Source organism: Notolepis coatsorum (assembly GCF_963971535.1).
Source record: "Notolepis coatsorum genome assembly, chromosome: 7".
Taxonomy (NCBI): Eukaryota; Metazoa; Chordata; class Actinopteri; order Aulopiformes; family Paralepididae; genus Notolepis; species Notolepis coatsorum.
The window spans coordinates 7,940,133-7,954,485 of NC_140171.1; the positions used below are offsets into that span (position 1 = coordinate 7,940,133).

General features: G+C 42.8%; 1 protein-coding gene across 2 annotated transcripts in view; it reads left to right on the plus strand.

The window, feature by feature from the left end:
• The window catches only part of LOC311232072 (bifunctional apoptosis regulator-like), a 39,459-nt gene that overhangs the window by 21,666 nt on the left and 3,440 nt on the right, over window positions 1-14,353 (plus strand). For both annotated transcript variants that reach the window (XM_084318753.1, XM_084318752.1), the window contains exons 5-8: window positions 3,832-4,004; window positions 6,873-7,017; window positions 8,645-8,827; window positions 12,162-12,358. In XM_084318753.1, the coding sequence (XP_084174879.1) occupies window positions 3,832-4,004; window positions 6,873-7,017; window positions 8,645-8,827; window positions 12,162-12,358 (698 nt within the window). The remainder of the gene's footprint in view (window positions 1-3,831; window positions 4,005-6,872; window positions 7,018-8,644; window positions 8,828-12,161; window positions 12,359-14,353) is intronic.

Genomic DNA, 14,353 nt, shown 5'->3' on the forward strand with positions numbered 1-14,353 from the left:
TGACACATTGAGGATGTTGTACCTTGTTGACAACGTTGCACGTGAATCTAGGGCTGGGCGATATGGCCAAAAATGATATCACGATATCGATAACTATATCATATCACTCGATATCTATAATTATCTACCGTAATTCCTCTAATAGTAACCGGTATTCAATTAAAAACCGGGTCTCTATTAATGACCGGGTGCGCTGTTGAGCTAAGCAATTATAAGCCGGCCTCCTAATACAAGCCGGGTTTCATGTATATTAGAGTTATTGTTGTTATATGCTGGCCTGGCTGTGCAGTAAATACCATATAATGGTATGGTGTTTGTTAATGTTTACCAAGAGAGTAAGCCTACCTCAGAATTGTATAAAACGAAGTTATTATTATTATTATACCAGTATTGTGATTGCACTATTTTACTTTATTTAACTTTTTTTGACCACCTGTAATTGCACTGTTTACTACCGTATTTCATACAGTACTTGCTTGGTTTCAATAAATGAACCCAGTGCATTTGACTGGGTTCAAACTGACACAAAATGTTGATTTATTCATTATGATCTGTTTGAAAATTAGAAATATAGGCCTCCCTCTTATACAGGCCTCCTCCTAATACAAGCCTGGTATCCGCTACAGTTGAAACAAATACAAGCCGGGGTTACTATTAGAGGAATTACGGTATATTGTTACCGACTGCTTGGGGGAAAGAACTGTCCTGGAGGCTGTGGGACCGTTTGCCGGACGGCGACAGCTGGAACAGTTTGTGGTTAGGATGGCCGGGGTCCTTAATAATCCTGCAGGCTTTGCTTTGTCTGTTGTGTATATATCCTGGACGGAGACTAGAGGAGCTCACAACCACAGATCAATTAACACACCCTTCCTGGACTAAATGTGTTTTATTTTGCACTGTATTTCTATTCTAATTTAGTGAATATACTCTACTACAATCCTGCACAACTGTACAGCCCTGTCCTATATTATATTCTATGGTATTTTTTATTCTAATTTAGTTTATATGTTTACACCAGTAGTAGGAGTTGTTACTTTAAAATACGTAAAAAGAGGCTAGTTGTCTTTTTACCCAAGAGATGGGCAACAACAATATAGCCGAACCAATCGAGACATTAAGCTGGGATGATTTTTGCTCTCCACCAATTCAGATAAAGTTCTATTTGCCATAATGCAACAAGTACAATGGGATTCTTACACTCTGTTTGCTCCACATCACAAAGGAATAAGGAATAAAGGAAGGAATAAAAAGCTAAGCAAGAGCATATGTATTGTATTTATTATGGGTATATCTTTTAATCTACATTTATTTTGATTTAAGTACTGGACTGTCATTATTGTTATTATTATGTCGATCATAGTCCTGTGATTTATTGTGGATTTCTACTGTTAATGTATTGTGTGTCTGGTTTTATGTAAAAAAAAAAAAAAAAGGGCAAATAAAAAAACATTTGTTCAAAAAAAAAAAAGGAATAAAAAGCTACAATTAACAGAATAAAAAAAGCAGGTATTCATCATATACAATGAACCGTCTGTGGTATGTGCAATAACCTGAGCACTAATAAGTAACCTGAGCATGAGATAAGAGCAGTGTGTCTGCCTGGAGCCTGCCTCCCCTGAGTGTACAATACATCCAGGGTGAACAGTGTGTCTGTCTGGAGCCTGCCTCCCCTGAGTGTACAATACATCCAGGGTGAACAGTGTGTCTGCCTGGAGCCTGCCTCCCCTGAGTGTACAATACATCCAGGGTGAACAGTGTGTCTGCCTGGAGCCTGCCTCCCCTGAGTGTACAATACATCCAGGGTGAACAGTGTGTCTGCCTGGAGCCTGCCTCCCCTGAGTGTACAATACATCCAGGGTGAACAGTGTGTCTGCCTGGAGCCTGCCTCCCCTGAGTGTACAATACATCCAGGGTGAACACAGTGTGTCTGCCTGGAGCCTGCCTCCCCTGAGTGTACAATACATCCAGGGTGAACAGTGTGTCTGCCTGGAGCCTGTCTCCCCTGAGTGTACAATACATCCAGGGTGAACAGTGTGTCTGTCTGGAGCCTGCCTCCCCTGAGTGTACAATACATCCAGGGTGAACAGTGTGTCTGTCTGGAGCCTGCCTCCCCTGAGTGTACAATACATCCAGGGTGAACAGTGTGTCTGTCTGGAGCCTGCCTCCCCTGAGTGTACAATACATCCAGGGTGAACAGTGTGTCTGTCTGGAGCCTGCCTCCCCTGGGTGTACACAATACATCCAGGGTGAACAGTGTGTCTGCCTGGAGCCTGCCTCCCCTGAGTGTACAATACATCCAGGGTGAACAGTGTGTCTGTCTGGAGCCTGCCTCCCCTGAGTGTACAATACATCCAGGGTGAACAGTGTGTCTGTCTGGAGCCTGCCTCCCCTGAGTGTACAATACATCCAGGGTGAACAGTGTGTCTGTCTGGAGCCTGCCTCCCCTGAGTGTACAATACATCCAGGGTGAACAGTGTGGGCCCAGGTGTGTTTCCTGTCAGTTAGTGCATTAAACAAAATGCACATCTTTACACAACAATGTTATTGTTGTTGTCACTTTGAAACCGTCTATATAGCGCTGTTGCCCTTCTATGAGGATATACTTATGAAATGAATGATTCATTTGTTTACCTGTTGCTGCAAGACCATGTTATGGTTATTGAATAAATACCTGTAGCACTGTACATATATCTGTATATATATTAATTAGGGATGCTCGATGTTGGCTTTTTTACCTATACCGATATTGTCCAACTCTTAATTTCCGATACCGATATCAACCGATACCGATATATGCAGGGTTCCCCCCTGCATTAACATTACATATCTCTTGTCGTGGAATTAACACAACATTATGCATACTTTTATAAAATAAAATCAGAATTTGTTCTTACTTGCTTGCCTGGGTAAATAAAGGTTATAGAAATGTAAAATAAAAAATTGAATACAGATCATTTCCGATATCACATTTGAATGCCAATATTGGCCGATAATATCAGTAGGCCAATAATATCGGACATCCCTAATATTAATACTACAACTCTGAATGAATGAATGACTTTTATTTATATAGCACCCTTCACAGCACGAATGCACAGGGTGCTTTACACTACAGCTGAGCTTAGTATAAACAAAAACAAAATCAAGAAATAAATGACAACAACAACAGACGGCAGTTAAAAAACAGTGAAACCAGATAAAAAGTAGAATAAAATAATTTAGATAAAATCATCAGTCACTAATTAAAAACAAAACTATAGGAACAGTTAGGACAAGAAAGAGTGCCTATGTATGACCAAAGGCCTGTCTAAACAAATGTGTTTTTAGTTGTTTTTAAAAAGTTTCAGAGTGGGCATATATATTAATACTACAACTCTGTACATACATCTGATTAGCACTATACTCCGTAGTATTCATTTATTTATTTTATACCCAGTTTAATCTCCTGTACATTGTATATTACTATTGCACTTTATTGCTACGTTTGAACTCTGGATGCCAAACCTCTCTTCTCGTTGTACTGTACTTGTGCTGTAATGATGACATTTATACATAAATACATTTTAATCTAATCTAAAGAGCCAAATGCTACATGTTAGTTTGTTATTTACAGAGAGGACCAAAGAAAGTCTTGTGGTCTTGGGACAGGCGATTTGTATTTTAAATAAACACCGTCATAGCAATAAGCTCTGATCACAATGCTCAAACATCTCTCTGATATGTTTGAAGACCCGATAGCTATTTTCTTACCCTGTCGTGATGGGATGATGTGTACCACTGGATCAGTGGAGAGGATGCTGGGATGATGATACGTGTGTTGTGTGTTGCCAGGTGATGCTGCTTGTGTACCACTGGAGTAGTGGAGAGGGGGAGCAGCAGGACCTGCTGGTCACCAAGCCTGTCCCGCGCTGGACGCCCCAGGAGGTGCTGTCCTGGCTGGGACACCTGGGAGCCTGGGCACAGCTCTACATGGAGCCCTTCCAGCAGGAGAACGTCAACGGACGGTATGATGCCCGTTAAATCACTGTGTGCCGTTTCTTCCTTTTTGAATGTATTGGCATTCACAAGCCTGATGGCCTGTGGGTAGAAACTGTTTGTCAGTCTCGTAGTTCTGGCTCTCAGACTCCTGTATTGCCTGGTTGAAGAGTCTGTACTGGGGGGGTGTACTGTCCTTAATTATCTAGTAGGAGGTGATCAAGGAGGCAAAGGAATTTGCAATAAATTAAGCCATTTGTTGTAATTTCCTGCAACTTAAAAACATAATTTCAATAAAATAGCAAACACAAGTTATTTCTTTAAGTACAGTGTATAAGGTTGCACAATAGTTTAACGTTGAACACGAAAACACACACACACGCTTTTTAACACACATTTAACACGTGGTGGCGCTTGCGGGTTGTCTTAGTGGCGCTGCTCTCTATACCATTGTTTAGGGAAAGGCCTGCTAAGGTTTTGAAATCATGGTTGCATTACGGTCTTGTTAAGCTAGGAAATCTAGCCCATCAGAGTAAACCAGAAGCCTTGGTGTAATTTTAGATTCCGACCTAAGTTTTGAAAAGCACATAAACAAGGTGACTAAAGTAGCATTTTTTCATTTAAGAAATATTGCCAAAGTGCGGCCATTTTTACACCAAAAGGATGCTGAAAAACGAATTCATTTTATTTCCAGTCGTTTAGATTACTTTAATGCTCTTTTTACTAGTCTACCAAAAAAAATCTATTGAGAAATTAGTTGATTTAAAACTCTGCTGCCAGACTTAACGAAAACACGGAAGAGAGAGCATATCACTCCTGTTTTAGCTGCACTACACTGGCTCCCTGTCTTTTAGAATTGATTTTAAAGTAATTTTACTTGTGTATAAGGCCTTACATGACTTGGCACCATTTTATATCACAGAGTCTCTGCTGTTTTAATAATAATAATAATAATAATAATAATAATAATAATAATAATAATAATAATAATAATAATAATAATAATAATAATAATAATAATAATAATAATAATAATAATAATAATCTTCATTTATATAGCACCTTTCATACACGGAGTGCAGCTCAAAGTGCTTAACAGAGACACGTCTTCTTTAAACAAGTCAAGAAGAAGAAAAAAACACAGTAACACAGTAAGTCAATAAAAAAACAAGAATACCATAAGGTCCATAAGCTCAAAATAAATGCATGCATCATGCAACACTCCCAGACGTACCCCACGCGAAGGTAAGGAAAAACTCACTAAAACCTAACAATAGGAAAAAATGCACCACAGGCAATGTGGAGGAGAGAAACCTTAGAAGTGCCAATTCAAGGGGGATCTCCCTTCTTAGATGTCGGTGATATTAGTGTTGCATGTTGCATTAAAAAGAGGCGAACAGCTGGTAAGCATGCACCCATGTGTGTAGTGAAATACAGATGAGTGCATGCGATAGCAACTGAACATTTTGAAAAAATGTATATAGAGCTGATAGTGATAACAACTGAACATTTTATAAGATTAAAGATAGAACTGATAGCGGCTCTAGTTGAGGCACAGGGGTGCGTCCTCCCGGGACGTTCCACACTCCGGCCACCACTCCGAGACATCCGAAGACAGGGAGACCCTATTTTTCTGTAAAGACGCATCCAGTTGATAAAAAATAGTCTTTTCTAAGACCTTGCCCAAAAAAGGGAGATTAGAGATAGGTCTAAATAACTATATTCTTTAGTAAGGGCCTAACTACAGCCATTTTTAATGAGTCTGGAAAGACGCCTGATTTGAGAGAGCTGTTTACAATTTTAAGGATATCTCCAATCACACTGTCTAAAAACCTCTTTGAGGAAGGGGGTGGGAATGGCATCCAAAGAACAGGAGGATGATGACATTTGCGATATGGTTTTGCGGAGTTCCTCTTCATCAATTTCACAGAACGATGTTAGACTTCCCCTGGAGCGATTTATCCTTTTGCATAATATAGCACCACTAGCGGCATTTGTAGTTTGTGAGTTTGTGCTAAGAGCATCACTCACAATACTAGCACGAATGTTAAGAATTGTATTATCAAAAAAGGATGCAAACTCATTACACTTATCTTTAGTGGCAGCGAGCGACTGCTTGTAGGACTGGGGGGGGATTTACGTAAAAGACGTTCAATGGTGGAAAATAAAACTCTGGCATTTGTCTTCTTCTCATTAATAATGCCTGAGAAATAAGTCTGTCTTGCCAGACGCATGGCTTTGTTGTAGGCAACTGCAGATTGCTTTGAAGACTGTAGGTGGACAGTGAGCTTGGTTTTTCTCCAAACTCGCTCCACTCTACGACATTCCCTCTTAAGTGAACGCATACTGTATGTTTGATGATCCAGGGTGTTACTCTGGCGTTATGTCTCCTCTTGACCTGACCTTACTTTAAGACTAAAATGTTGAACCATATCATTTACGGAGGAAGTAAATAACAATTTTACAACCCTTCAAGAACACGTCGTAGGTCCACTGAAGCAAGTATTTTAATTGTCCCTAAAGTGCCCCACAGAAAAATGGCAGAATCAGCTTTCTTTTATTATGCACCGAAACTGTGGAACACTCTACCTAAAGAAATGAGAGAGATGGGCTCAGTGGACCTTTTTAAACAACATCTGAAAACACATCTCTTTAACTTGGCGTTTAACTGTATTTAGTACATTCCGTTTGTTTCAATCATTTTATTTAACTATTTTTCTTCTTTCTATTTATTTTATTGCTTGTGATATGCAATTTGTCTACTGAGTCATGCATTTTATTATTCATTTGTCAATTTAATTTTGTGTGTTGTCAAAGCACTCTAGGCTGCTTTCTATTCCATAAAAAGTGCTTTATAAATAAAGTGTATTATTGTGTCGCCGTTTCTTTCTCCTCAGGTTACTTCTGATGCTGGAGGATGAAGAGTTGTCCAGGCCTCCTTACAACATAGAGAACCAGGCCCACAGACGGGCCATTCTGGCTGAACTGGACAGAGTTAAAACCCTGGGAGTCAAACCCCCACAGAACCTCTGGGAGTACAAGGTAAACGGGTCCTTCCTCTGTTGCCTCTAATCTGTTCTTCAACGGCTCTCTAGGGGTAGACTTCCAAATCAAATCAAATCAAATTTATTTATAGGGCCCGACAACACACGTTAATGTCCCCATGGGCCGTACAGATCTTCTTTAAACAAGTCAAGAAGAAAACATAACAATAAGTCAAGAACAGAACAAGAACACCATAAGGTGCAACATTTTTTAGATGGATGCAAATAAATGAAAGAATGCAAGCACTCAGACATACCCCACGCGAAGGTAAGGAAAAACTCACTAAAACCTAACAATAGGGAAAAAAGCTCCACAGGCAGTGTGGAGGAGAGAAACCTTAGAAGGGCCATTCAAGGGGGGATCTCCCTTCTTAGATGTTGGTGATAGTAGTGTTGCAGACGGACAGTTGGTAAGCATGCACTCATGTGCGTAGTGGAACACAGATGAGTGCATGCAATAGCAACTGTACATTTTGAAAAATTAAAGATAGAGCTAATAGCGATAGCAACTGAACATTTTGAAAGATTAAAGATAGAGCTGATAGCAATCTATTTGAGGCACAGGGGCGGCGCAAAGAGGGTCACGTCCTCCCTGTCTTAGTCAAGGGACATTTAACACTCCGGTCGTTGCTCAGGGACAGCCGAAGACAGGGGGATAGGGGGCGGCGCAGAGAGGGTCAGTATAGTTAAAGTGCGGCTGTCGCTGTCCTGTTGCGAGGGGGACATGTGATGACCAGACGTAAAACGTAGCATGTTCTGTGTCGCGAGCGCTGGGCCACCTTTTGTGAGTTTTTTTCCCCCCCATCCCTTGAAATAGCATCCGGTAGTTAACTAGAGGTCTGCTCCGCTCTGGGTGACGTCACCTGGCTTTCCCGCTGAGCTCTTGAGACACAGAACATGTTGGTGAATCTCATGTCCAATTATCACAAATCCTCCTCAAAATAGAATAGGATTCAGGTAAAAAGGCACTGCCTCCTTTAGATCAGTGGTTCTCAACTGGTCTAGCCTCGGGACCCAACATTTCCCTTAGTCATTAAGTCGCGACCCACATTTTTGAACCACTATGATTTATTTCAATTTTCTTTTTTTGCAGTAATACACAATCTTTCATGCACTGTTAAAAACATGAAATAAACACAAAAAAGTGCAACAAAAGTGCAACTAGGGCTAAAAACCCAATGAAATACAATAATAATAATAATAATAATAATAATAATAAATAATTATGCTTCTTAGCAGACTTCTTAGCATAACATCCCAGGGAACTAATGGGATAACTGGGGATGTTGTTTGCTCCTGACAAGAGTCTCAAAGTCTGGGGTGATGGTAGACAAAGCAACTCTGAGGTCATGCTCAATCTCCAATCTGTTCCTCTGCTTTGTCTTCAGCTGGACCAGAGCTGAGAAGCCACTTTCACAGAGATAGGCAGTAAAAAAAAAAAAATGTAAAAATAAATATATATATATATTTATTTTAACTTTATTATTATTTTTTTTTCACACATCCACAACCCACTCAAAATGGGTCCGCGACCCACTTTTGGGTCGCGACCCACCAGTTGAGAAACACTGCTTTAGATGACCAGGATGTGTTACTCACCCCCCCCCCCCCCCTCTCTCTGACAGGCTATCAACGCAGGGAAGTCTCTGTTCCTGCTCTACGCCCTGAAGAAGTCCCCTCGCCTCACCATCTTCTACCTGTACCTGTTTGACTACTCTGAGACCTTCCTGCCCTTCCTGCACACCTGCTGCCCCGCCGTCACGCACACCGACCAGCCAATGGAGGACAGCCTCCCACCCGACACACGGGTACCTTTTTGTTCCCAGCAGATGAATGTGTTATGAGTAGGGATGTCCCGATCCGATCACGTGATCGGGATCGGCAAAAAATATATATATATATCGGGATTATTATATATTTTTTTCAACAAACATGACCATGTTCATGTCTTAAACTCATACTGAGGCCTTAGTTTTGGTTTTAAATTGCATATCATCATTCATTTATTTATTGTCACACAGAGCAGAAGAATTTTGCCAAAACAAACCAATAGTATCCAGCTGCAGAACGGCAGACCAGACACACTCTCAGACCCAAACGCATTTCCTTTGATTTAATTATACATCAAATGATTTATGTCAAGGATTGCAATGCCTCGCTTGAATGAAGTTAACTTTTCACCTGGATAACGTCAACATTCAGGGTGAATGTAATGTGAGAAATTGGGATTTAAAATATATATACCGGTATATATTTGTTTTTAAATTTTTTATTTATTTTTTATCGGATCGGGAAAGATCGGTATCGGTAGATACTCAAAATCACATGATCGGGATCGGATCGGGAGCAAAAAAATTTGATCGGGACATCCCTAGTTATGAGATCAGTAATGACTGAAGACAAAACCAAGATATTGCAGATGTGTCACGAATGCGACAACATTTTTATAAATGAATTGACACTAACATGTACATCTAGAGCAGGGGTCTCAAACTCGCGGCCCAATTGCGGCCCGCTGGATGATATTTTGCGGCCCCCTACTTGACATCAAAGTTTAGTGTTAGTGCGGCCCGCGCGCAACTTTTTGCCGAGTCGTTGCGCGAGTTGGAAGTTTTATTTATTTGATCACTTGTAGGCTACCATAGCGCAGGCTCATGACAGCAACGTTACGTTAGTGACTTGGTTGAAACGTGATTCCCGAGTGATACCAAGTAAAGTGGAAGGAAAATATATCCTGTCACCCAGTGCGTATGGCAGGCATCCTCAAAATTCTCCGCTATCTCCTCTGCAAGCACTGCTCCACTGTCTGTGTCTGTCTACTCTGGTCCAATCACATTCAGCGTCCCGTCAGCGTCCCCCCCCCCCCCCCCCCCCCCCCCCACAGTCTGCGAATCAGAGGCAGAGTAGGGCGGGTCTTCACAGAATGCGTGTCGTCTCTTTCAACGGTTCGAGTCAGAGCGAGAGTTGACAGCGCATCTACAGGTAGTCTAATCTGCAGGTACTGTAGCTACTAACCTCGTTCCCAGTTTTATCTCCGTGAGATTAATGTAGCTAGTAGCCTAGTTTCGCCAGCAGGCAGCTAGTAGAAAAATGTGGCATGTTCAAAGATGGCCAGTAAAAGAAAAGTCGACAGTGACGATCGCTGCAATTCAAAGGTGAATGGACTGAAAAATATGTGTGCATCCTCCCAGCACCAAACCAATGTGCCTAATATGCCAAGAAACGGTAGCTCTTGTGAAGCGTGGCAATTTGAAACGCCACTACGAAACAAAACAGTTATTTTGATGCAACCTTTCCTCAAAATTCAGTGCTAAGAACCACACAAATAAATGGAATGAAATCATCATATCAAGCTGAAAGCAGAATTATTGTTAAATCTATGTCACAACGAGAAAAGGCAACCAAGTCCTCACTCAGTGGCATGGGTTTTGGCTAAACACAAGAAGCCATTCTCTGATGCATAAATAATAAAATAATGTATGACTGAAGTGATGGAGACCATGTTTGAAGGCAAACAAAAGCAAATTCCCCTCAGATCGCACAGCAACCAGAATAACTGAAATACTGGCTGGTGATTTGATTAAACAGCTTTGTGATAGAATAAAAAAAAATGCACAGTGCATTTCCATAGCTGTGGATGAGTCCACTGATACCACTGAGAAGCCTATGTTCTGAAGACCTGTTCATGTTCTGAAGAACTGTTCATGTTCTAAAATGTTATTGCTAAAGATTGAGAAGATTGGATCAGTTGTAAAAAAAAAAATTGGAGTTTGAGACCCCTGATCTAGAGAGTAAGGAAAATTGTAAAGAACTATTTTGACTATTTAAAAAGTATGGAAGAATACAAAAGTATCCCGCAGAAGTAGAGCTGCCGCGGTATTGATATTTTCCTTACCGCACGAATTTGCGAAATATTTCCTACCGCCGCGATAATTACCGCACAGTGCGCACAAAAAAAAAAAAAAGTTTGAATGCATTTTTATTTTTTTTGGTAGTCTACTCTTATAGCCTGCCTCTAGTCTAATGGCGCTTTTCCACTGCATAGTACCTACTCGACTCGACCCGCTTTAGGCACCTGGTACTTTGTTCCTTTTCCACTGCAGCCAGGTACTACTACTCCGTTTGTCTCCGTGTGGGGAATGGGGATGCAGGCGGGGCCGCCGCTGCTCGCTTGTGTACACTGAAAGCTCCGTGGGCATAGATGTCCGAGGGCTTGCAGCAAGCCAGAGTTTAACACAGTTTCAATCAATCAATCAATAACAACATTAACCAGACTCTCGTTGCGTCTATTCTGCCAACGCTAACGTTACCTCTCATTGTGTATTCTACCAAGCAAACCCGGGTTTAACGTTACCTCTCTCGTGTATATCGGCTGACTGTAGTAATAACAACAACAAACTTAACACATCAGCGATCTTGTTGTGACACTAAACTCTCCGCTCGGTGGTAAATTGGGTTGATGTCGGTTTTGTTTCATCAATAAATAAGGCAGAATACACAGTGAATCCATTCTTTTTAGTTTATTGCACTTGGTTCTGTCGCAAACAAATCCTGAATGAAATGCATCCTTAGCGAGGCAGTAAAGATGGCGGCGCGGCGTTCTACAGAGGCTACAAAGTGTGACGCGTCGAGTAGGGGGTATCTGCAGAGCCGCAGAGCCAGGCTGGACCAATAGGGTCGCTTGGAACCGAGTAGGGTATATCTGCAGAGCCGCAAGCCAACTTTATTATTATGATAAAAAACAGCGGTGACGCGGTATTCAGCCTAACTCTGCGGTGAGCGTGATGCAACAGCGATACCGCGGTAATGCGGTTATCGCGGCAGCTCTACGCAGAAGTCTCTAAAAACTGAATTTCAAAGTAACACTGCAAAATGATAATTCTTTGATAATAATTATCGACCAACCCCGTGTCAGTAGAAATCCAATTGCGGCTCCATCTCACTGCCTTATCCCAATGTATTGAAACAAACGCAAACGTCAAGAAAAGAGGGTTTCTTTGAAACGTTACAAAAACCAACGTTTTATCAGTAATGCTGCTTTTGTCCGGGCCCTAAGAAAAGGCAACGTTGTCGATGTCCTTTGAGTCTGCTGCTCAGTTCACTCAACAACAACTCTCTTCTCTTCTCTGTTCATTTCACCAGATGCCGCCAAACTGGCGACAGTGGGCGGAGTTTCTAGTGAAGTATGTGCTGCTGCCATACCAGCTGATTGCCGAGTTTGCTTGGGATTGGCTAGCGGTCCACTACTGGACGTCCCGCTTCATCATCGTCAACGCCATGCTGCTGTCTGTGCTGGAAGGCTGCGCCCTGTGGAGGATGTGGACCAGAGCAGAGATCAGGTATACCGGTATATATATATATATACTAGGGCTGTCCCCGACTAAGGATTTGGATGGTCGACTAGGATTGGCCAAAATTTGCCGTTAGTCGACTATTGGTCGACTTAAAAAAAAGAAAAGTATAATTTTTTTTTTATCATTCCATTTGGGCTGTGGGGGGTGCTTAATTTCTGAAGGAGTCGACTGAAGGCTTCTTGTCCTCTGCAAAAGCATGCAATTGGTCCACTGATGGATACATCTTGATATTTGTCTAGTCTAGTGTGTTCATTAGACGGGTGAAATCCTCTTTCAGTGCCTCTGAGATCAGAGATCAGGTATATATATACCGGTAGGTATATATAATCTAAAATAAGAATAAAAATAGTCAAGGATATACATTCTAAAATATGTATATACAGAAATACAATAGAAATTAGACGAAAGGTACAGAAACGGGTAGAGCGATCTGCAGCAGCGGCCGTCTCAGTCGACGCACTCAGTTGCACTCACTCTGCAGGCTTCTCTTCACTCAGCGCAGACGTGTCTGTTGGTGAACGTGAGGCAGGGGGATGGAGAGGGTTCCAGTCGTGTGTCTGTGTGTGGCCTATATATAATTCTCGACATGAGGTAGTTCAATAAAAACTGTATGTAGACTAAAAAAAGTAATTCATACAGCAATAGTGCTACTCATTTATCTTACTTTATTGATTTATTTTACTGCTGCTACCTTTTTAATTGCTTTACTCATTTGACTCTTATTGTGTAAATGTTTATGTATTTTATCGTTTGTTCCGTCTATCGTAAAACACAGAACTATTTTTGAGAAAAGCCACAGCGAAACCCATCATTTAGGATTGCAATAATAGAAAAGAAAACTACGCAAAATCCTGGTGTGTGATTTGTATGAAGGCTCGGGTTCATCACAGCGTCCCGACGCAGAAGTTCAAGTGGCTTTCGCAGGTAGTCACTGTGCAGCACATGTCATTGTAAACAGTGGTTTTCAGCGCAGGGTGGAATTATCACATGTGGCCTGAAAGCCTCTCTGGGGACGTTCGACGTACGTTCGCCTCGCCTCGCCTCCCCAGGTCTCTGGCCTGAAAGCCCCTCATGTGTCTCCACGCTAACGTACGCCTCTCCTCCTCCCCAGGTCTCTGGCCTGAAAGCCTCTCATGTGTCTCCACGCTAACGTACGCCTCTCCTCCTCCCCAGGTCTCTGGCCTGAAAGCTTCTCGTGTGTCTCCACGCTAACGTACGCCTCTCCTCCTCCCCAGGTCTCTGGCCTGAAAGCCTCTCGTGTGTCTCCACGCTAACGTACGCCTCTCCTCCTCCCCAGGTCTCTGGCCTGAAAGCCCCTCATGTGTCTCCACGCTAACGTACGCCTCTCCTCCTCCCCAGGTCTCTGGCCCCTGAAAGCCCCTCATGTGTCTCCACGCTAACGTACGCCTCTCCTCCTCCCCAGGTCTCTGGCCTGAAAGCCTCTCGTGTGTCTCCACGCTAACGTACGCCTCTCCTCCTCCCCAGGTCTCTGGCCCCTGAAAGCCTCTCGTGTGTCTCCACGCTAACGTACGCCTCTCCTCCTCCCCAGGTCTCTGGCCTGAAAGCCTCTCGTGTGTCTCCACGCTAACGTACGCCTCTCCTCCTCCCCAGGTCTCTGGCCTGAAAGCCTCTCGTGTGTCTCCACGCTAACGTACGCCTCTCCTCCTCCCCAGGTCTCTGGCCTGAAAGCCTCTCGTGTGTCTCCACGCTAACGTACGCCTCTCCTCCTCCCCAGGTCTCTGGCCTGAAAGCCTCTCTCGTGTGTCTCCACGCTAACGTACGCCTCTCCTCCTCCCCAGGTCTCTGGCCTGAAAGCCCCTCATGTGTCTCCACGCTAACGTACGCCTCTCCTCCTCCCCAGGTCTCTGGCCCCTGAAAGCCCCTCATGTGTCTCCACACTAACGTACGCCTCTCCTCCTCCCCAGGTCTCTGGCCTGAAAGCCTCTCGTGTGTCTCCACACTAACGTACGCCTCTCCTCC